The sequence below is a fragment of the Pseudorasbora parva genome, chromosome 7 (genome assembly GCF_024679245.1).
Source record: "Pseudorasbora parva isolate DD20220531a chromosome 7, ASM2467924v1, whole genome shotgun sequence".
In the NCBI taxonomy this organism is placed as follows: Eukaryota; Metazoa; Chordata; class Actinopteri; order Cypriniformes; family Gobionidae; genus Pseudorasbora; species Pseudorasbora parva.
Window position 1 is genome coordinate 43,402,629 of NC_090178.1, and position 22,988 is coordinate 43,425,616.

Below are 22,988 nucleotides of genomic sequence, written 5' to 3' on the forward strand. Positions count from 1 at the left end.
ATGGACTCCCTAAAGAAACTTTTCAAAGCTTCGAATCAATTGAACCAATTGTTTAGCAAAATGATTCACTGTTTTGAAGCTTTCGAAACGCCACACGCTGGCGACACCTGCTGGCCAGAATGAACCAACTAAGGAACTGCAATAAACATGCATAAATCACCCTTTAAAAAACACATAGCAAAGATTTTACTTGCAATACAAATTATCAACTGCAGTTAACTAATCATCCAATGAGATAAAATATAAAGTGTCAGACTCTGAGTAATATGTGTTATTTAATCAATTTTCAGGGCTTGTTTAGTTTGTTCCATGGATTCATCAGTTAAACAGGCCAATAAGATACTATTAACTACTATTTTTCCTTTTAATCATAATAATGTCTAATCAAAACGTGTACAAATGTATAAAACAAATAAATCAGAGAATGAAATTGCGAAACCGTTATGGCGCAACGAAGCCTCGTTTACTGAAATCACGTGACTTTGGCAGTTGATTCGAAACAAAAGATTCGAACAGGTTTCGAAGCTTCACGCTCGCTCGTTTGTTTCAGAGTGGCGTGTCTGGCTCGCGCAGAGTCTCTAGTTTCCTCCTCTGACGCGCTTCTGCTGCTCACTGGAAGATTACATGCGCCATCTTGGATCTGGGGAGGTTGTAAACTGGAAAAAAGTAAAAGAACAGGGAGGAAAAACAACTATTAAACATCTGCAAACCCGTCCATCCGGGCCGGCGGTAAAAATGACACTCGGTTTAAAGTCATGACAGCGGTTTAAAAGTACTTTTAAAAGACTCGGACGAAGTAAAACCGCACTGGAAAAGAAACAAACATTGGGCAGGGATATTTTTTTCTCTGCAGCTGGGAAACTTGTTTTGTATTTGTTCGCTTGCAAGAGAACACATTTACCTGTAGGATATGACATCAGCTAATCCAGGTAACGTATAAAACACGATTTGACACGAGTATGCTGTTAAATGTCTAATTTCTGGCCGTTTTAAGCGGACCATTATAAGCAGTTGGGCTGGTTAGCTCGAGCAGCTGTTAGCTCGACTGTTTTGCTAAAGCTAATAGCACAAGCCGATTGAGTAAAAATTGGACTAACATTTGTCGTTCGGGTGCATTGCTGTGAGGATAAGGGCTTGTTTTCCAGTAGCAAAGAGCATCAAGATCAGGGACAGTTTGTCTGACACTTGTGGCTGTGTGTGTGTGTGTGTGTGTGTGTGTGTGTGTGTGTGTGTGTGCGCGCGCGCTTCAGCTGTCATTCACACAGGCCCAAAACACTTTCACATGCTCATAATGGACTGAAGTACAGGGACATGTGTGTTGATCTTGATTCAGGTCAGTTTTGCTCATAAAGATATTTATCTGTCCTGCATGTATACAGAACAGCATCAGAGTGGTTTCAAAAATGTGGTACAGTTATGTTTTTGATAAATAAATAAAAAAGTTATTTGATACAGAGATGTATTTTATTAAAGGCTCAGCTTACTATATTTATAAGGTATAATTCACCGAAAAATGTAAACTCTTTCATCATGTACACTGTAAAAAAAATGTTACGTTCAATCAAGTTATGACAACTCATGTTTTTACATTGTTTTAACTCATCAATACAAGTTAAGAAATGTTAAACTTGTTTTTATTAGTTATACAAGATGTAACTCATTTTTTATAGTCAGTTTAAAGGTGCACTATGGAGCTTTCCGTCCACTAGAGGGCGCCTATTCAAAACAAATCGTAGTTTGATGACGCAAAGTGTGAGCGCAGCATCTTGGGAGATGTGGTCTTCTCATCACAGCCGGTGGAAAATAGGACTCAGGCAGAAATCACATTCATGCATGCGGTTATTAACGTTACTGTAGTCTAAAGCAGAGCAGGACCGAGTGTTATGGACCTGAGCAAAGCTGCTGGAGCGATTGTTAAACAAATACCCGCCTCGCAAATACCGGGACTTTTATTATGAAGGGACGGGAGACATTCGCCGGGCGCCTGCACAGATCCGCTCTTCCGGTTATGATTTTGAGGTAATGTAGCTCTGTTTATCATATTAGATACATTTAAGTGTGTTCAAAACGATGTTATGACGTTACTCCATGCGTTCACTTGTTCACACTGCTAAGAGTAAAGCGCTCCTGTCAAATAAAAGCCGAAACCGAGGGTAGCGCAGATATGACGCAATTGACAGGCGACTCCCTCAAATGCAATGTTGAAACGTCCCTGTCCTTAGTTAAAATAGCAATTTTCTCACAATATACAAATAGTTGGAAACTTCTGGGATATTGTAGGTACTCAACTGAACAAAATATATAACACCGGCCTAGTGGTTTTTGGATATTTTACTGCGAAAATACTACATAGTGCACCTTTAACATAATTTAAGTTGAAATAACGTAAACATCCAAGCCGATTCTACAGCAAAAGTTCAAAATGTGCCTCTTTTTTTTTACAGTGTACTCACTAGAGACGCTCCGATCAGCATTTGTTGCCTCCTCCGATACTAAAATAAAAACAGTGCTAAATTAACTTACCTAAAAAAAACAGTACGCCTCACTGTGTGGAAGAGTGGAGATGGAGACTGGGATCATTCTTTTGTGAAAGCCATCCGGCAGGCTCGACAAACATTACTTTCTTAACTTAAAATGACCAACAGACACAAATGTAGTGTTGAGCACCAGTGCTTTAATGGCTTTACCAGTAGAAATAAACAGAAGTCAGGCTAACTCCTTCAAGTTCAAGTTCAAGTTACTTTATTTGTAAAGCGCTTTAAGCAAGGTAGAACCTACCAAAGTGCTGAACATGGTCAAACATATAATAAAAACAAAATGATAAAGCATATCATAATTCAAGATCAAATCATTTCATAGTTCAGATAAAAACCGAAAAGCCAGTATAAAAAAATAAAAAATAAAATAAAAAAATCAATTAAAAAGCCAAGTTAAAGAGAAAGGTTTTAAATTCCGATTCAGTAGAGGCCAATTTAATTTCGAGGGGTAACTTATTCCAGAGAGTAGGGCCGGCCACAGCCAAAGCACAATTTCCTCTTGTCTTTAAGCGGGCTTTTGGAATATGAAGCAGAAATTGATCATTTGATCGAAGGCTCTTATTTGAGCTATACAAATGAAATTGAGTAGATAAATATGGGGGAGCAACATTTTTTAAAGATTTGTGCACAAGTAACAAAATTTTAAACTCAATACGGAGCTCTATAGGCAACCAATGTAACGATCTTAAAAGAGGTGTAACATGATCAAATTTCCTATAGCCCTTTAAGAATTTCGCTGCGGCGTTTTGTACTATCTTTTACAAAACGGAATTTGAGACTTTGCGATACCATAATATAAGGAGTTACAGTAATCCAGCCGCGATGTAATAAAGGCATGGATGACAGTTTCAAGGGAACGCTCAGAAAGAAATGGTTTAATTTTTGAAAGAAGACGGAGATGAAAGAAACTAGAACCAACAACTGAGTTTATTTGTTTGTCAAATGACAGATTCGTATCGAATGTAACCCCAAGATTTTTAGCATGGGTAGCTTTAGTAGAGCAGATTTGCTGAAGATCAAAGTGGGGGTGTGCTTTGGCATTGGGTTGACCAAAAATAATGATTTCTGTTTTATCAGAATTTAAAAAGAGGAAGTTAGAAGGCAGCCATGATTTTATCTCATTTAAACAGGCGTGCAGGGAATTTAAAGTGTTTAAGGAGTTTTTCTTAGACACAGATAAATTTGCAGATAATCTGCGTAACGATGAAATGATACATCATACTTCCTAAAAATAGAACCCAGGGAGAAGGTATAGGGAAAAGAGCATAGGAGATAAAATCGAGCCCTGAGGAACTCCACAGGTTACATGCCCCAGAGATGAAGTGAAACTACCGATTTTTACAGTGAACCTGCGATTTGTCAAAAAGGATTTGCACCAGTGTAGGACTTCACCACCTAAACCAACATAATGTTCTAACCGAGAGAGGAAAGTTTCATGATCTATGGTATCAAACTAACTCCTTCATCATGAAAAGCAAGTAAATATATATATACAAATTTATAAGCATAGTTTTTTACGAGATAGCAACATATGATAGATGGGACAGAACAAGGAAGGCTATTAACAATCTTTCATTGCGCAAAAGTATTATAATATAAAAGCCTCCAAATCAGAGCATTGATGCGCTTGAAGCAACATGGTGTCACAGCACACAACGCTCCGTCACATTGATGTCAAGACACAAAAGGAGAGATATTGATGTGTAATATAATATACTGTATATATATGCAATGGTTTATCGAGCCTTTTCTTTTTTTACATTTCCGTTACTGTGCGGGTGAAGAACATTATAGTGCTCCAGTGTTGTGTGTGATCTAACAGACACCCGGGAAAATGTAACATTGGAATTAGAAACTGCAGTAAACTTCAGCAACATAAAGTCCTTTTTATAGTATAATAATAGGAACATTGAATCATCTTGGAAAGAGTTTTATCGCAACCGAACACGAAAACCCAGTTTAAAGCTTAATAGGGAGTGACTGATAGACAAAGTGGTGGGAACTGGATATAATGACTTAAATATTCATCTATACCTCACATTAAACTGTAGAAAAGCTTAAGAAAACTTGGGATAAAGTGCATGAAAACTTCACAGTGCTTTTTAATGTTTCTAATAATTTGCGCTATATCCTAACATCCTCTGCTACTTTACTCTTTATTCCAATTGGTCTCTGGAATTGCCAGTCGGCTGTAAACAAAGCAGACTTTATTTCATCTATTGGGACTCATTCTCAGCTCAGCCTCATGGCCCTAACTGAGACCTGGGTCAAACCAGAGGACACTGCCACTCCTGCAGCCCTCTCAAGCAATTATACTTTTTCACACACTCCTCGGCCTATTAGGAGGGGTGGGGGTACTGGTTTGCTTATCTCAAATGATTGGAAATTTGATCCATTACCGTCTCTACCGGCCAATTCATTTGAATCGCACTCAATCACTATTACTCACCCTGTTAAAATCCATGTGGTAGTGGTCTATAGTCCTCCAGGTCACCTTGGTAACTTTGTGGAGGAGTTGGATGTGTTACTTTCTAGCTTGCCTGAGGATGGCACTCCACTGATTCTGCTTGGTGACTTCAACATCCATCTTGATAAACACCTAGCTGCAGACTTCAGCACTCTACTGACTTCATTTGACCTTAAGTTAGTATCTACTACGGCTACTCACAGATCAGGTAACCAATTAGACCTTGTCTACACACGCAACTGCTCCACGGACAACACTTTAGTTACTCCATTACACACCTCAGACCACTTTCTCATCACTCTTAACCTCATACTGACTCCTGATACAACACGTACTCCTACACAGATTACCTTTGGGCGTAATCTACGCTCACTCTCTCCCTCTCGCCTATCCACTATGGTTTCATCTTCACTCCCTCCACCTGCTCAGTTCTCAGCACTGGACACTAACAGTGCTACCGACACTCTTTGCTCCACTCTAACATCCTCCTTAGACAGTTTTTGCCCCCTTTCATCCAGACCAGCCCGCCCCACCCCATCTGCCCCCTGGCAGTCTGAAGTTCTCCGTGAACATCGCTCTGGACTCAGGGCGGCAGAGAGGAAATGGCAGAAATCTAAAAACAATACTGACCTTGCCTTTTATCAGTCTCTTCTCTCTTCTTTCTCTACAAATGTCTCCACTGCTAAAACAACATACTACCACAACAAAATCAACAATTGCTCTGACTCTCGCCAACTCTTTAAAACATTCTCCTCTCTCCTTTGTCCTCCTCCTCCCCCTCCTTCATCAACTCTTACAGCTGATGACTTTGCATCATTTTTCACCAACAAAACAGCTCTCATTAGCAAACAGTTCTCCTCATCACAAACTGACACGCACATCTCAACAACTAACACGAACACGCTTCCATCCTTCTCTCCACTCTCCGAGGCAGATATTTCTAAACTCATCCTTTCCAATCACCCTACTACCTGTCCACTTGATCCTATTCCCACACACCTCCTTCAGGCTATTTCTTCTTCAATCACTCCTGCACTCACTCACATTGTCAACACTTCTCTTCACACGGGAACCTTTCCCACAGCATTTAAGCAGGCTCGGGTAACCCCACTGCTTAAGAAACCCTCTCTGAATCCAGCACTTTTAGAAAACTACCGACCGGTATCCCTTCTGCCTTTCATTGCAAAGACCCTTGAGCGAGTTGTGTTCAATCAACTCTCTATGTTTCTTGAACGGGACAACCTCCTAGACAACAACCAATCCGGCTTCAAAAGCGGCCACTCTACCGAGACTGCCTTGCTCTCTGTAACTGAGGCACTGAGACTGGCAAAAGCAGCTTCCAAATCCTCAGTGCTCATTCTGCTGGATCTGTCTGCTGCTTTTGACACAGTTAACCACCAGATCCTCCTGTCAACACTTAAGAGGACGGGGATCTCAGGATCTGCTCTCCAGTGGTTCAGGTCTTACCTCTCTGGTAGGTCCTACAGGGTGTCATGGAAAGGTGAAGTGTCTAAGTCACATCATCTAGCTACTGGGGTTCCACAGGGCTCAGTCCTTGGACCACTTCTCTTCTCCATCTACATGTCATCATTAGGCTCTGTCATTCAGAAACACGGCTTCTCCTATCACTGCTATGCTGATGACACTCAACTCTACTTCTCATTTCAACCAGATGATCCTACAGTCAGTGTTCGTATCGCTGCCTGTCTGACAGACATTTCTGACTGGATGAAAGAGCATCATCTTAAACTCAATCTTGCAAAGACAGAATTACTTGTTTTCTCAACCAACCCAGCACTTCATCAAAATTTCTCCATTCAGCTTGGTTCATCGACCATAACTCCATCAAGGACAGCAAGAAACCTTGGAGTTGTGATTGATGACCAGTTAAACTTCACTGACCACATTACTGCAACAGCTCGGTCCTGCAGATTTGCTTTATACAACATTAGAAAGATCAGACCCTTCCTATCAGAACAGGCTGCACAACTCCTGGTTCAAGCTCTTGTTCTCTCCAGACTGGATTATTGTAATGCCCTTCTGGCTGGGCTTCCAGCATGCACTATCAAACCCTTGCAGCTGATCCAGAATGCAGCGGCGAGAGTGGTCTTTAATGAACCGAAGAGAGCGCATGTTACGCCTCTCTTCATCAAACTGCACTGGTTGCCAATGGCTGCTCGCATCAAATTCAAGGCACTAGTTATCGCCTACAAAACAACCACTGGCACTGCACCAATATACCTAAACTCACTTGTTCAGACTTACACACCCTCCAGAAGCTTGCGTTCTGCGAGTGAGCGGGGCCTCGTGGTTCCATCCCAAAGAGGCATGAAATCGCTCTCACGGACATTTTCCTGGACCGTTCCTACCTGGTGGAATGACCTGCCGATCTCAATTCGTGCTGCCGAGTCTGTAGCCATTCTTAAAAAACATCTTAAGACACATCTTTTCCATTTGCACTTGACCAATACAGAATAGCACTTCCTGATCACCACAGCAACGACCAAAAGCGCACACTCCTGGATCATATCTACGTCTCTCATCCGGATTTGTGCCTTCAGGCGGGTATGTTACATAGTTATCATAACTATCAGAATCCAGTGTACTGTATATTGCGTACGTGAGTTTTTGTTGTAGATGGCTATTGCTGCGCGTTTAGCTAGAATACAAAACCAACCCATTGGGCCACTGAATCTGCATTAACGACAACAGCTGGGGCAACAGCCTTAGTCCTAATGGGTTGTTATCATAGCTATCAAAATCCAGTGTTCGGCACTAGTTTTTGTTATAGATGTCTGTCCTTAAAAAAAAAAAAAAATATATATATATATATATATTGTGTATTGTGCTAATTAATTGAGATTTCTTACAGCTGTAACAGGTTTTTGGCCTTGTCTGTTCCGTTGCTTCTATTACTCTCCCCTTTTTTGTAAGTCACTTTGGATAAAAGCGTCTGCTAAATGATTAAATGTAAATGTAAATGTTTCTGTGCCTTTTGTGGGGCTTAACAATAACACAGAATATTCGCACAATATCGGATTTGGATCAGTGTCCTCTTATCGATACCCGATCCGGCAAAATTTGTTCATGCAACCAAACTTGCTTCTCAACCTCTGGTTTCTTCTGACAAAGAAGGTCAAACACATTTTTTTATTGATATTGATTACTTGTCTATCGCGATACATATCATTTTATTGGCCAGCCCTACCTAGTATTAGTTTTTGCTGAAGTATGGATAATTGCGACATTTGCAGTGACTCCCATCAAGAAATAGTGTTGTCAAAAATATGGATACCAACTGTGCTTTCTTGCTCTCCTCTCCGACCAACAGCAAGTTTACGCGCTGTTGGACATAGTTCTACTCATTCCTGCAGATTTCTGCGCCTCACATCTGAAGCGCAAACATAGTAAAAAGAGGTTGACCGATTCATCGGTTTTGGCGATTAATCGGCCCCAATAGCAGCTGATTGGTGGAACAATCGATTATCGGGGGGAAAAAATACAGATAGTTTTCCAGTTTGCGTCCGTTGTGGACCGGCTGAAAATGGTGCGTTGCCATTACACAATAGCCTACGAGAGCTCTGGGAAGGGTCTGCCGGCATTATATAGCATTATAGAGCAGCCTCTAAAGGCCAAATAAAAATCTATCACTGACATTGTTTACATTAAAGGAGAACTATGGCTATAAGTGGCTAAACGCATCTCGTTGTCATGTAAGGGCCCTGTTCATGTTGGGCACACATTTTAATTGCATTTTGTGTCTGTTAAGAGGCACAAAGACACCTTTTATGTTTATGCCCCCAATCTGATAAACTTTTGCAAACCTGGCCAGTATGATCACAATAAAAGTCATGTTTGAATTAGCGATTTAAAAAGGCAATGAAACTGAAACATCTGGTTTTATACCTCAATAATGGTGTAGAGCCTCCTTTTGCGGCCAATACAATGTGTCTTAGGAATGACAGATACAAGTCCTTCACAGTGGCCAGAAGGATTTTGAAGTCACCATGTGATGCTGGTGGAGGAAAACGTTTTCTGACTCACTCTTTCAAAACATCCTAAAGTGGCTCAAGAATATTTAGATATGATGACTGTGCAGGCTAAGGGTGATGTTCAACTTCACTTTTATGTTCATCAAACCATTCTGTCACAAGTCTTGCTATTGGTCAGGGCTCTACATAACGCCCATTTTGGGCGCATTTACGCCTAAAAATTACTGCGTGCGACTGTGAAAAAATATTCAAGCGCACCGGTGCGAGTGACCCGATCTATTCTCATGAATGGATGTGTAATACAATTGGAATAAAAACTACAACACGGAGTGAATCAACACTGAGAAACTGATAGGCTACGTCCTACTTCAATCAACTGCTTTTCATGCCTTCAGTCAGCAGAAGAAGTGCAAAAACATGTGCGACGGACTACACTTCAAACTAGGGCTGGGCGATATGGAGCAAAAAATATATCTCGATATATTTTGCTATATCTCGATATACGATATATATCTCGATATCTTTACAGGAAAAATAACCCCCTGAAAACTACAGCAAAAACAAATATGCCAAATACCACAAATTCTTTTCTTTTTTTATTGAAGTGCAAAGAGGTAGTCAGTTCATGTAGGAACAAAGTGCTTTTGCGACATTTAAAAAAAAAAAAACTCCCTGATTACATAAATAATAATAATTTAACTGTAAAAGAAAATAAATAATATTGCCTTCTTTTCATTTATTTCATGCTTTCAAAAGATGAATCAAAGACTCCCTTTTTTACACTTAACAGTAAAACAGTAAGCATTTTGCAGAAAGATGGGGGCATGACTGAGATATAAATAAACTGATTTTGTCATAACACCATTTCCTGTTAATTTTTATCAAAATTCAAACAGTGATGTTTGTCATGAGTTTGACCAAATTCAAACTCATCATGCGGATCATGTAGGCTACACATGAGCTGAATTTCACTTCTTTTCCAGTTACAGAACGAAATATGAATGTCAGAAGGTAGGCTATATGATAATATGATACAGTACAACTTACAGAAGAGCACTGTGTCTCAGGACACCCGGGATGAAGCGTTTTTCCCTCTTGGTTAAAACGTGAATAGACCTGTTCATCATAATCCCGTGATAAAGCTGACAAAATAATCATAGTAATGATATTGCAATACTTTTTAAATGTTTTCAAATGATATGCAATCATTTTGACATTTTAACCGAAAACCATGCGATCAGTTAGACACAAATCATAAACTGGCATGATTGTGACTGAGAGTGCGTCTCGCACCAGTGTCAATCACCTGACTGTGGGTGAAACGTGCGCTTTGAACTATGATGAACCTTAATATTTCTTTATAAATTTAAGCAAGCAGTTGTGTTAGAAGGAAAACGTGATCTCTTAACTGAGTCCTGAACAACGCGCGCGCTTGTCAACATGATAACTAATCCTCACCTGGTTGCGGACGCAGCCGTGTGCACTGAGACGACACGCGAGGGGAGGGGGAACAAAAGCAATGAGGCGGGAGGCGCGCGAGCGGGAGCGAGCACAGCACATGGAAGCAAAGTGGCGGAATCAGAATTTAATATAAACAATATATCGATATATACGATATGTCCAAATCCATATCGAGCTGAAAAAATATCTCGATATATTTTAAATATCGAGATATCGCCCACCCCTACTTCAAACAACGATTGTTTACAAAGTGAAACGCGCACTTTACCAGACGCCTCGCGCTGTTTATTTACAGCCAAATCAAAATGAACTGAAAATACCACATTTGGATTATCATAAACAAGCTCAGAAATTAGCGGATGCTTGGGACATAAATGCCACAGATATCAGATCAAACAGAGCTGAGCGAAGGTCAGGGGTTTCAGTCACAAATCACCAACATTCACCATGATTTACTGTAGTAAAACCACATGGATTTAATGTTGTTGTTGTCGTCATTATTTATCTCAGGATTCGTACAACCTTTTGAGATTGAAATTCAAGCACTTTCCAATGGTTTTCAAGAGCTTCACACTTATTTCCAGCACTTCAAAGCTCTAAATATCCGATTGTAATGTTATTTTTAATGTGATGGTTTGTAAAACTAAAATTTTAAAGGGTCTTGTGAAAGAAATAGTCGAATGTTTTTTTTTTTTTTTTTTTTTTTTAAATGTGTAATCCATTTTGTAGCATTTTTATTTAAAAAAGATATGAAATGCCCACCACTATTATCAGCAGAAGAGCACTTATTGATTTATTAGCGATTTCCGCTCTCCCTAATGTATGGAAAAAAGTACGGTCACACAGTCTCAGGAAAAACTAAACTTTTCTTCAAATTGTGACTAAATTACACAGAAAACAAGTAAAGAGCTCCTTTAATAATCACTGAAGCTGTCGGTCAGTTCAGTGTGAGACTATTGAAAAACAATGCTAATCTATATTTAATAGAAGCATAACATTTAAATTTTCCCTATACTTTTTTTGCACATTACTGTTGTTAATAAAAGTTAATTTTATCTGCATATCAATTCATAAACCTTTGATATGTATACTGTATATTGCAAAAGATATGGTGCCCATTTATACTGTGGAATAGTTGGGGGTTATTCACATGCTGAAAGTTTTGCACCCCAGGTAGGCACTTCTACCAAGCCGCAAATATTTAATTTTACCTAAACAAAATAAAGGTAAAACTTGTTTTGAACAATTTCTTTGTCATCTGCAGATTGATTTTAAGTAGGAGGGGGGGAAAAATCGTTTTAAATCGTAAATCAAATTTTTGGTGAAAAAATCGGGGATTTTTTTTTTTGGGCCATATCGCCCAGCCCTACCGTAAATCCTCTAATATTGGCCTGCACTCCATTAGCGGCCGGGTCTCCAACATTGGCCCGTCTCGCTGTCACCGAAGGTAAATAAAGGCCGGTCTCTAATAGCGGCCGGGGCTATTATTAGAACCAACGTTCAGGGGCATAGCCAGTGAGCGGACCTGACGGGCACAGGCCCGCCCACTATGATGACATGCCCCCTCAGTTTATTATACAAATAGAATAATAGTTGTTAAATAAAAGTTGTTTAAATTATTTTAACATAATTACAAAATTATTATAACATCTCAAATACTGGAATAAATAAAACGTTTTTTAGTGTTTTTTTTGCATGATGTTTGATTGACAGCTGTATGTGACGCGGCTCGCGCCCTGTGACTTCATGAAGTGTGTTTACCTATTCACTTAGCCTGTAATTTGCAGTTGTGTGATAGAGAAACAACAGCGATGCAAAATTCTATAAAAAGGACTTTAAAAAAATCGCGTTGACGTGAGGGAACTTATCCATCAGGCTGCAAGTAACGTTAAGACGTTTCAGTTGCCTGTGCGAGGATGAGCGGACGTGCAGCGGAAGAGGAGGAGGAAACTGAGGAGGACAAGGATTAAACAAAATTGGAGGATTTTTTTTATTACTTCAAACCAAACGAGACAGGAATGGTTAACGCTAAACTTTGGAGCGGTAAGGTGTCGGTTGCCTTTTGTTATGAATCAATAACCTAAATATCACCATGTATGGTTAAGTGTTTACAATGCACTTCTGGTAGCCTGTGTTTGCTACGTATTTGTTACCATATTTCTACACTGGTATTTAGCCTGAATTACTGGTATTTGTTGTTAATGTTCTGTATGCATACCATAATGTTATGGTAACTGTACGTTTTCAATAAATGAACCTAGTATTTTATAGGTTGAAATAGACGCAAAATCTAATATTTATTCATTCTACTGGTAGTTTGTTTTGCTCAAATAGAAATTGAGGCCTGCCTCTAATTCTGGCCTCCTTCCAATAAAGGCATGGACCCCGATGCACTTGAGTAAAATAAAGGCCCGGGCCTATATTAGAGGATTTACGGTAGATTGCATCTTGAGGTGATACTTAAAATCTGTCCCAGCCACTGTTACTTTATTACAAGACTTCATTACTGAACCAGGGGCAAAAATTATTTTAAATAATAATAAGTATAAAAGTTTATTTGAAAATAATATTTTAATGTTGTGTAAAATCTGCGTATAATACTATAGACACAGTCACTTGATTGAGAGATTTATTTGTGAATTGTGATGGAATAGTTGTATTGGAGGTTTACACACATTGTGCAGTTAATCTCTGTCGTGCATTAATGTGAGTGATGACGGATATTATTGGAGTGGCTTGATGCAGCGCAAGAGATGAAGGTAATTTGATCTTGACTGTTAGTAAACTTTAATTAATACTGTCACATAACAAATCTGCTTCAAATTGAATTAAAAATGAAATTACAACATTGAAATAAAAATGTAAAGTGTCTACAAATATTACAAAATCGTGAATATAAATAATTGGGAATCATGTTCATCAAACCAGTGCACATTTAATTGATCTAACTTTTATGTTGGTTTGGTCGTGTTGTTATGTTGGTTTGGTACTCGTTTCCTTATAAAGGTCCAGAAATTCATCTTTTTTTTTCTTTGACACATTTTTTGCCAGGTGGCTTTTTTAATTATATGATGCATTATTACGTTGTCTTGACGCCAGCCAATCGCTGCATTGCTGATCGTGGTTTCGAGTATCGATGCATCTGCCCTCTTCAGGGAAAACAGGCATGAGCAGTGATCTCAGAAAACTTAATCCAGATATTTTAATCCAATTCGCAAATTCCTTTGAAGAACCAAATTAGCGAGAGATCAGTTATCATGATTAAAAGATCTGGGATCTGTCAAATCATCTCAGAGCGAGGTAAGAAGAACGGGCCCCAGATTTATTAATTTTTTTAAATGCCTGGTAGGTTTTAAAACTGACACACTAATTAACTAGCCTGACTAATATGTCAGTCTGTCATGTTTCTAAATATCGAGAATCTGGAGATGAAAGCTCAACTTTGCTCTATCTTTAACCTGTTCTCATTATATTTATAGTTATTAGTTTTGCTCTGTGTGTTGTGTTTTAGATATGTCTGAGGTCTCTTCGCTGGCCATGGCCACATCAGGATCTCACTCTAGCAGTACCAGCATTGTGCCGAAGGCCAACAACAAGCGACAAGCCACGTAAGTCTGACTGAGCCATCTCTTTAAAGGAGTAGTAATCGTTATTAAATAAGTGCTGAAATGTTCAAGAGGATTATTTTGATTTATTAAACTGGCATTGTGAACATATGCCAATGTCCTGACCGCATTGGAAAGAATGATAATTTTATGGTATTTTATTATGTCATTTTTGTAGCCTGACATTCCTCTTAACATGTTCCACAACAGAAAGAATGCCATAGGGGTTTAGATGATGATTGTCTTAATATGCTTCATGTGGCTCTGTTATAACAGTTGCTTTTCACAGGCAAATTCACAGGAATTACATTGTGCTTGTTTATTCAGTGTCTATGGTTGGTTTGAATCAGTCGTCTGTTTTTTTGTTGTTGCTTTGGCCGTTGATCCTTCTGTCGAGTGGGTGGAGAAATACGGGAATGTTTGAATGCCTTTGCAGTTGTGCAATAATTCTGACTAATGTGAATTTCCCTGGTTTCCAGCTCGGACTTTGAAGACGATGAGGGAAGCAAATTGTTCAGGTTAGTCATGATCTATGACTCAAAGGTTTGACCCGGCCTTGAACTTTGATGGGCTGTGTGTATTGTGACTGTGTTTAACAATCTGTCTTTCTTTTCTTTCTGGCTTCTCTTTCTTCAGGTGTGATGATGATGGAGGTGGATCGAATGACAAGGAGAGATTTGCCAGGTATTTATTGATTGAAATCAGAGTGCATGAAAAGTACAAATACAATCATCTGATCTTCTGTAGATTCTCAAGATTCTCTTTAAGCAGACGAATATTGTTCAGAGTTGACTGACAATGCCTAGATGTGCTGGTGTCTTCATAGGCTTCCACCAAACACTCTTCCTTCCCATCAGCTATTTTTTGGCCAATCAGATAGTTCTTCTGACCCAAACTGTTGCCTTTGAATGAGCCATCATTGCTCTATAAGCCAATGCTTTTGAACTTATTCTAAATGTTAAATATATCTGTCTTCACTTATTATTTAATTGGACTGCCAAAGTTAACGACAATTTACACAAAATTGAATGCACCTCTGTTTTATTTGCAATCTATTAGCGTATTCCTGAATTAAACATGCACTATAATTTATCATGTCACAGGTTGTGACAATATGATGTCATGCAATAACTTACTGCTGTTCGACACATTTAAGGCAAGACACTACAGGTTTTTTTTATGCACTGGTCATTTATGAGATTTGGGGTTATTTAGCTTTTTATTTTTATTTTTTCCAGATTAGTGGAAAGAAAACATCCTGATACACATTTAAAGGGTTAGTTCACCAAAAAATGATATTGATGTCATTAATGACCCTAATGTCGTTCCACACCCGTAAGACCTCCGCTCATCTTCACACACAGTTTAAGATATTTTATATTTTAGTCCCTTAGTTCATATTTTAGTGTATGCAGTCTATGCACACTTTACTGTCCATGTCCAGAAAGGAAATAAAAACATCAGAAGACAATGCTGAACAAAGTCGTAGTTTTTGTTATTTTAGGATTAAAATGTATTTTCGATGCTTCCAGAGATTCTAATGAACTAACTGATGTCACATATGGACTACTTTGATGATGTTTTTATTCCCTTTCTGGGCATGGTCAGTATAGTGTGCATAGACTACATATGCTCTGAGTCAGTGTTGTGCCAGTTCATACCTAAAAAGAACTAGCTCAAAGTTCAGTTCACACAGATGATAATGAACTAGTTCATGTTCATAGTTCTTTTTTTTATTTCTTTTTTTTTTATTAACTAAGTTCACAAATCTAAAAATGAACTAGTTCTCGTTCATTTGTTAAATTCTTTTTAAGATAGGCCACTATCTTACTCAATAGAACCTCTTTACCATCCATTACCAGCTGCAAATCACTGCCACTCCAAAACTAATCAAAATTATTGTACCAATAAACAAGAGACAATTATTATAGCCAGGAGAATACAGGTATACAGTATGTTCAGTGAAACTTTTATTTAGCCAGCATGAACCAAATTACAGGACTTAAAAATAAGGTATATTCAGGTTCATGGGGAAAAGATCAGTCTACTGACAAAAATCCAGCATATTCTGAACAAATTTGAGCTCTATGTGGCTGACGTACCTACTTGTTTGTTTAGTCCCTGTGGGCACAGTTTGCACAAAAACGTAAGGTTTTTTCCGTTTGAGTTTTCCTTTGTTTGTACATAAAACTGCTTAGTGCTCTTCAAAACTGGCTTCAGCAGTAGCTAAGTTTGAATCACGTGAACTAGTACTAGCACTAGTCATGATGCTGGACCATCAAGGTGTTTGCTGTAAACAGTCATGTTGTAAAACCTGACTTTTCAAATGAGCGTGAACGTGAACTGCGCATGCTGCTCATTCCTGCCAGAGTGAGCGCCGCTCTCGTTCACGTAAAAAGTGATTTGTTCAGTTCAGCGTTCGGCGAAAATATGAACGCGTTCAGTGAACGTCGTTCATTGAACGCGTTCATGCACAACACTGCTCTGAGACTAAATATAAAATATCTTAAACTGTGTTCCGAAGATGAACTTATTGTGTTTGTTTGATAAAGACATTTATTCCGGTTGGCGCTTTCAAGACAACCCCTCCCCCATGTGAACTGAACTGAACAGGGGAGCTTATGCTCATTAAATATGCAAATCTTATCCAATTCTTGCCGTGGGTCTTTACTTCCAAGTATGCAGTGTCACGCCCATCAAAACCCAGCGTTTTGGAGAGAGCCTCAAAACCAGTGTAGAAAATAGCCTATTACTTATTATTTATGATGTTTTTGAAGGTAAAAACCACAAGAAAGTCATTAGTTGACCTCAGACAACAGTTTAATATAAAAAGCCAGTTCATGACACCGTTAATATAACTCCATATGTGTTTGGCTAAAATAAGAAAAATCATGCCGTGTAAATTATGAGATTATTTTATTTTTGGGTGAACTAACCCTTTAAAGGTGTTTTTTTTCACACTGTACTCGTTTAGCACTGCAAAAGAGATGCTAACCCTGCTCCGGATCAGGGTTTCATAACCCCGGGTAAAAAGCGGTGCTAACCCTGCTTATTACAAGTGTGAAATGTTCCTTTATCCAGGGTTAAAATCGGGGTTAAGAACGACAATAACCAGGGGTTAAGCATTGTGTGAAAACGGCCGATAATTGAAAAAAACAGATGAAGTGTAATAAATAAACCCAAATGTGTATTTGAATGTTTTCTTTCCACTAGTTTGAAAGAAGACAAATTAAAAGCAAATAACCGACATGCGCTTTGGATAGTAAAAAAGTAGAAAAAGTCAAATGGTGATGGAAAATGTGACAATTGGAGTGATGGAGAGAACATTTCATTCTTACCATTTATAATCTGAAAAGTCAATTCAGGATGAAACTGATAGAACACATTCCTATCCGCTTGTTAAGTCCGCTTGTGACGTAAGGAGTGCTGTTTCTGGGTCTAAGCCTCAACTCGTTTCATTTGAGAATGTATGGAGTGATTTTTGTGCCATAATTAAACAAACAAATCCAGCATTTTGCAAACAAACACGATCTGCTTTGCAAAGGAAGACTTAACTCGCAAACAAACAGAAAGCGTTGTGCAAATACAAAGAACAGTTTGAGCGAAAACGCAGAGGAGTAACAAATATATGTATTGTGTTTTGCAAATAAATGAGTAAGCATGCATATTTCACAAATAAATACAAACCATCCTACAAATTGCATATAACCTTTGAACAAATACCAAATCTAGTCCACATAAATGCATACATGTTTGTTACTATCTTTCAGCTTAATTTTCTCACAAATGCAGTTCGCTCAAACTACATTTGTGAGAAAATCAGCCTGAACTGCATTTGTGAGAAAATCAGCCTGAACTGCATTTGTGAGAAAATCAGCCTGAACTGCATTTGTGAGAAAATCTGCTTGAACTGCATTTGCACATCGCTCTCTGTTTGTTTGCAAGTCGTGTTTTCCTTTGCAAAGCAGATCGTGTTTGTTTGCAAAATGATGGATTTATTTGTTTAATTATGGCACAAAATTCATTCCATAAGAATGCCATTGACGCATGTTTATGAGCGCTATTTTTTCATATTAAACATCAAACATGTAAAAAAGGTAAACATTTCAAATATTTACAGTCTACACAACATTCTCTATGGTCACATCGTTACAGACATTAATATTTTAACGATTTATAAAAGATGAATCACTGTCTGGCCATCTGGAATTTTGGTATGGAGAAAAAGGTTATTATAACTTTTTTTGTAGTATTACACCACATTGTGTGTGTATATTAGCACCATTTGTAGTTTTTCTTGTGGTATAAGATAGAGCGTTCGGACCCGGAAGCGCTGCCGCGTGACGTCAGCCTTAACAACCGGATACACCTTCTGAGTTTTACAGAGGAGTTTGTTCATATTACATTTGCCTGATTTATAATACTGAACTCCTAAACATTTTGTAAAAAAAAAAAGCCTGTTGAACCTATTTTCTGACGAAAATGACTGGTTACCCAGTTGGGGAAAATATTGCAATCTTTCTAGAAAAATTGCTGTTACCACATTTGTACTCCAATTGGTCCATGATTATAGAACTTCGAACTTCCTTTTACCCCAGATCTTTGCAAAGAGTATATATTTTGGCTGCATACTCAGTATAGTCTAAATAGTATACACTGTGTAGTGTTCAGTAAGTTGTAATCTAGAATTCATTTTGAAAGCAGCCCATGAGTCTGTCACTTTATTTCAGGTGTTTCCCTTGAGCATTTCTTCTGTCCCTCTCTTCTTTTTTCAGGCCGTTTGAAGAGTCTTTTTCTTTCAGCTCTCATGAGATCGTTCATACACATTTGTTTATCATGAAGATGCGAGTGTCGTCTCATTTGAGGAGCACATTGATGCAGTCTTTATTTGCTTATTCATCCATCTCTCTTTCTCTTTCTCTTTCTCTTCCTCGTTTGCTTGTTGTTGCTTTCTCTCGACCTTTCTCTGTTCCTGCTCTCTTCTCCCCACGATTCCATGCACCGCCCATCTCTCATGCTCCTGCTCTGACCTCCTGACCCCAGGGAGAATCACAGCGAGATTGAGCGGAGGCGGAGAAATAAGATGACCGCCTACATCACAGAGCTGTCAGACATGGTGCCCACCTGCAGCGCGCTGGCACGCAAACCAGACAAGCTCACCATCCTGCGCATGGCTGTGTCGCACATGAAGTCTCTCAGAGGGAGCGGCAGCACCAGCACCGATGGAACCTATAAACCATCCTTTCTCACTGACCAGGTCAGATATGAACAGCATAGATCCCTCAATGTATATGCAAGTAAGAATCAGATGTAGGATTCACAAAACATTCTTAAGAACAACTGCTATTTATTTCTTATTTTCTTCCTTAACCCTTTCTTAAAGGGTTAGTTCACCCAAAAAGGAAATTTATGTCATTAATGACTCTAATGTCGTTCCACACCTGTAAGACCTCTGTCCATCTTCAGAACACAGTTTAAGATATTTTATATTTATTCAGAGAGCTTATCTGTTCCTTCAATGAAAGTGTATGCACACTATACTGTTCATGTCCAGAAAAGTAATAATCATCAAAGTAGTCCATATGTCAGTTAGTTAATTAGAAATACATTTTGGTCCAAAAATAACAAACACTAAGACTTTATTCAGCATTGTCTTCTCTTCTGGGTTTGTCTTCAATCCTCAAATAAAGATTCAAACGGTTATGAAACGGCGTATTGATTCATGATTCGGATCGCCAATGTCAGGTGATTTCAGCAGTTTGGCAGTTTGACATGCGATCCGAATCATGAATCAATACGCTGATTCATAACCTTTTGAATCTTTATTTGAGGATTGAAAACAAGCCCGGAAGAGAAGACAATATAAAATATCTTAAACTGTGTTCTGAAGATGAACGGAGGTCTTACGCGTGTGGAAAGACATTAGGGTGAGGAGTTAATGACATACATTTCATTTTTGCGTGAACTAACCCTTTAAGGAGTTAGTACACACAGTTGCGCTAGCGTCTTCTAGCATGACACTGTTAAAATAATGTGCTTTCAAGATTAAGCTATTTCGGAGAGCCAACCAATAACATAGCAAGCTAGCTTTGAAAGCATAAGATCCCACCCTTCCTTCAGAGAGCTCTCTAAATCCACGGGGTGTAAATCGTCACACTCAATTTCGTAATTAGAGTTAAAACATGGTGTGAACGCAGCAAAAGCTCCTTGTTTTGGTTCAGGAGGAACGGTAAAAAGGCTGCTGTTTGTTTTACGGTGCTCGGTGACTCTGACCTTACAGAACATAAGCCTTACTTTCACCCAGTATAACAAAATATTATACCAGTGTAAAATTAATTACCTACCCTACCTCTAAAAGAAGTATTAAGATTTTGCTTCTTTTTTTTCCCACTGACCTGCGTCTTGCATATTTTAACTGCAAAAATGTGTCCTTTGTGAATACTCCCCGATAATATACTTATATTTTTCTTTAAGATTGTTCTTTAGCCATAAGTTAAGAGAAATTAAAATTATTGTTAATAATTACCTAACCTCTTAAAGGGATAGTTCGCCCATAAAAGGAAAATTAACCAATGATTTACCTGGGCTCAAGCCATCCTAGGTGCATTTGACATTCTTCTTCCAGATTAATACAATCGGAGTTATATTAAAAAGGTCCTTCTTTTAATTAATTGTTATTATTAACTTGATTGGTAACAGCACTATAGTGTCTTATTTTAATTTAATGTATAAATCAAATTTAAGATTATAATATAAAACCTGAAGCATTGCCTATATTTAATAAGATTAGGGGGGGAAATGCCTTTTATAAAAGGTAAAAATATCACAAATATGCTGATGTAAATATGTCAAAGCTGATTGAACATTTGTGAGAATATTGCTTCAGAATAAATTATATTTTACAACACAAAAAAATAGAACTTTTTTTCCGGTCAAGAAAATCTTTTACTCGGACAAGTGAATGATTTACTTGTCCAAAGGATAAGCACATGAACATGCTTAATGCTGAGCCCTGTTGATATAACTCTGATTGTATTCGTCTGAAAGAAGAATGTCATATAAACCTAGAATGGCTTGAGGGTGAGTAAATCATGGGCTAATTTTCATTTTTAGGAGAACTATCCCTTTAAAGCTGTGATAACCACAAACTTGTCTTAAATTTCTTACGGAGCCCCTAACACAGGGATGTCTAATCCTGCTCCTGGAGGGCCACTGTCCTGCAGAGTTTTGCTCCAACCCAATGAAACACACCTGAACCAGCTAATCAAGGTCGTAATAGGCGTACTAGAAACTTCCAAGCATTTGTGTTGATGCAAGTTGGAGCTGAACTCTGCAGGAATGACTGAACACCCCTGCCCCAAATGTGAAGGAAAAATATGAGATGGGAGGAAAAATTATTTCAATGCTTTTGCGTTCTCTTACAAATGTTCTGCGCTCCCCAGAGAAAGTTTTGAAGTATATGTTTTTCTACCATCTCATATTTTTCCCACCACCATGTCCCTTTAGGGGCTCTGGAAATTCCTGTAGGTAAGATGTGTAAAGAATTATTGGGTTGTGTCAAATTATGCATGACTTTTTTTTAAAGGTCCCATGGCATGACATTTTTATTTTATGAGGTTTTTCAACATTAATATGAGTTCCCCTGGCCTAAATGTTGTCCCCAAGTCGCTAGAAATTTTGATCAGTGTAAAATAAGTTCAGGCTGTCTTTCTCTGCCTTTGAGAAAATGAGAGCCCAGACGAGCTGATCTTGAATTCTCCTTTTATGACATCATACCAGGAAAGGTTACCGCCCCTTCCTCTGCTTTGCCCGCCCAGAGAATTAGTAGCCTGACGTGGTCATACTCAATTCTAGTCAGAATATGAGTCTGAAACTGCTCTATTGGGCTGTGATTATGAGGCGTGTTTCAACCGAACCAAGAAAGACCTCAATTGGACAGACCTACAACCAATCAGAGCAACGAAGGGACGCATTGTCAAATGTCAACAGAGCTCAACTGCACTGTGTTGCCAAGTCCGCGTTTTTTCCGCGGGTTATTTTCTATGTCCGCGGTTTGAAGCGACTATTATGTGATTATAGACCCATGAGTGCGAATTTTAGCAGGCTTGCCAAAATAACACACATTTTACCCCCCAAACGCCATTTTTCCCCCGGAGAACCCCCCCGAGAAGCTATTGTTTAGGGCTAGTAGTTGGCGGATTTTGTTGTAAAAACTTGGCAACCCTGTCTGCACGCGCGCTGAAATCAGGCTGGAATACACGATCTTTGCCAGTGTTGTAAAATAATTTAATGATACACAGAGCACTTACCCAACATGATCATCATTTCTGAGAGAAATAGTGAAGGTGAATGCAGATACAAACAAGCTCTCCGTTTAGGATTCGAAAAAATATAATCCAAGCCCCTTTGATGACGTGCATGATTACATTACTGTTTATCATCTGTCCGTCATCGTCTAAAGCCCGCCCTGATGATTTCATTGGTCCGAACAGTTTCTGTTCGGGGATAATTACTCCTCTAAGGAGCAAGGCCAGACCGAATTGCCCGACCTAAAAAATGTGTGGGCGGGGCTAAGTTCGACTGGCATCCAGGCTAGAGAATTAGTAGAGAAAGGAGTCCGTTTTATCAGTGGATGTTACCATACGGATTCAACAGCACCGCCACAAACAGTGAGTAACAGTGTTCATTAATGCCTGATCTGGGATCAGTGAGGTTTTTTTTTCTAAGTCGTTTAAAACTGTTAGTCCTGCCGCTGGCTGTCTTGATGCATCAGTGAATCAAGCCAGTGACTAAAACCATCAACTTCACGTCATTTCTGTTAGCAGCATTATTTAAATGATTAAACTAGAGAGAGCATTCAAAGAACACTCTTTTTTATGTTCGGATTGGTCAATCACACGTTTGAATGACGCTGCTCTAGTACTAG

At 38.8% G+C, this 22,988-nt stretch overlaps 1 protein-coding gene across 3 annotated transcripts in view; it reads left to right on the plus strand.

Moving 5' to 3' along the window:
* The first annotated feature begins 583 nt into the window (after nt 1-583).
* The window catches only part of arnt (aryl hydrocarbon receptor nuclear translocator), a 49,425-nt gene continuing 27,020 nt past the window's right edge, over nt 584-22,988 (plus strand). Inside the window, exons 1-5 of one of the 3 annotated variants that reach the window (XM_067449268.1) lie at nt 584-929; nt 13,969-14,065; nt 14,542-14,580; nt 14,699-14,746; nt 19,106-19,319. In XM_067449268.1, coding sequence (XP_067305369.1) covers nt 911-929; nt 13,969-14,065; nt 14,542-14,580; nt 14,699-14,746; nt 19,106-19,319 — 417 coding nt within the window. In that variant the 5' untranslated portion in view covers nt 584-910. The remainder of the gene's footprint in view (nt 930-13,968; nt 14,066-14,541; nt 14,581-14,698; nt 14,747-19,105; nt 19,320-22,988) is intronic. The other 2 variants (XM_067449267.1, XM_067449269.1) reach the window with 2 other exon arrangements.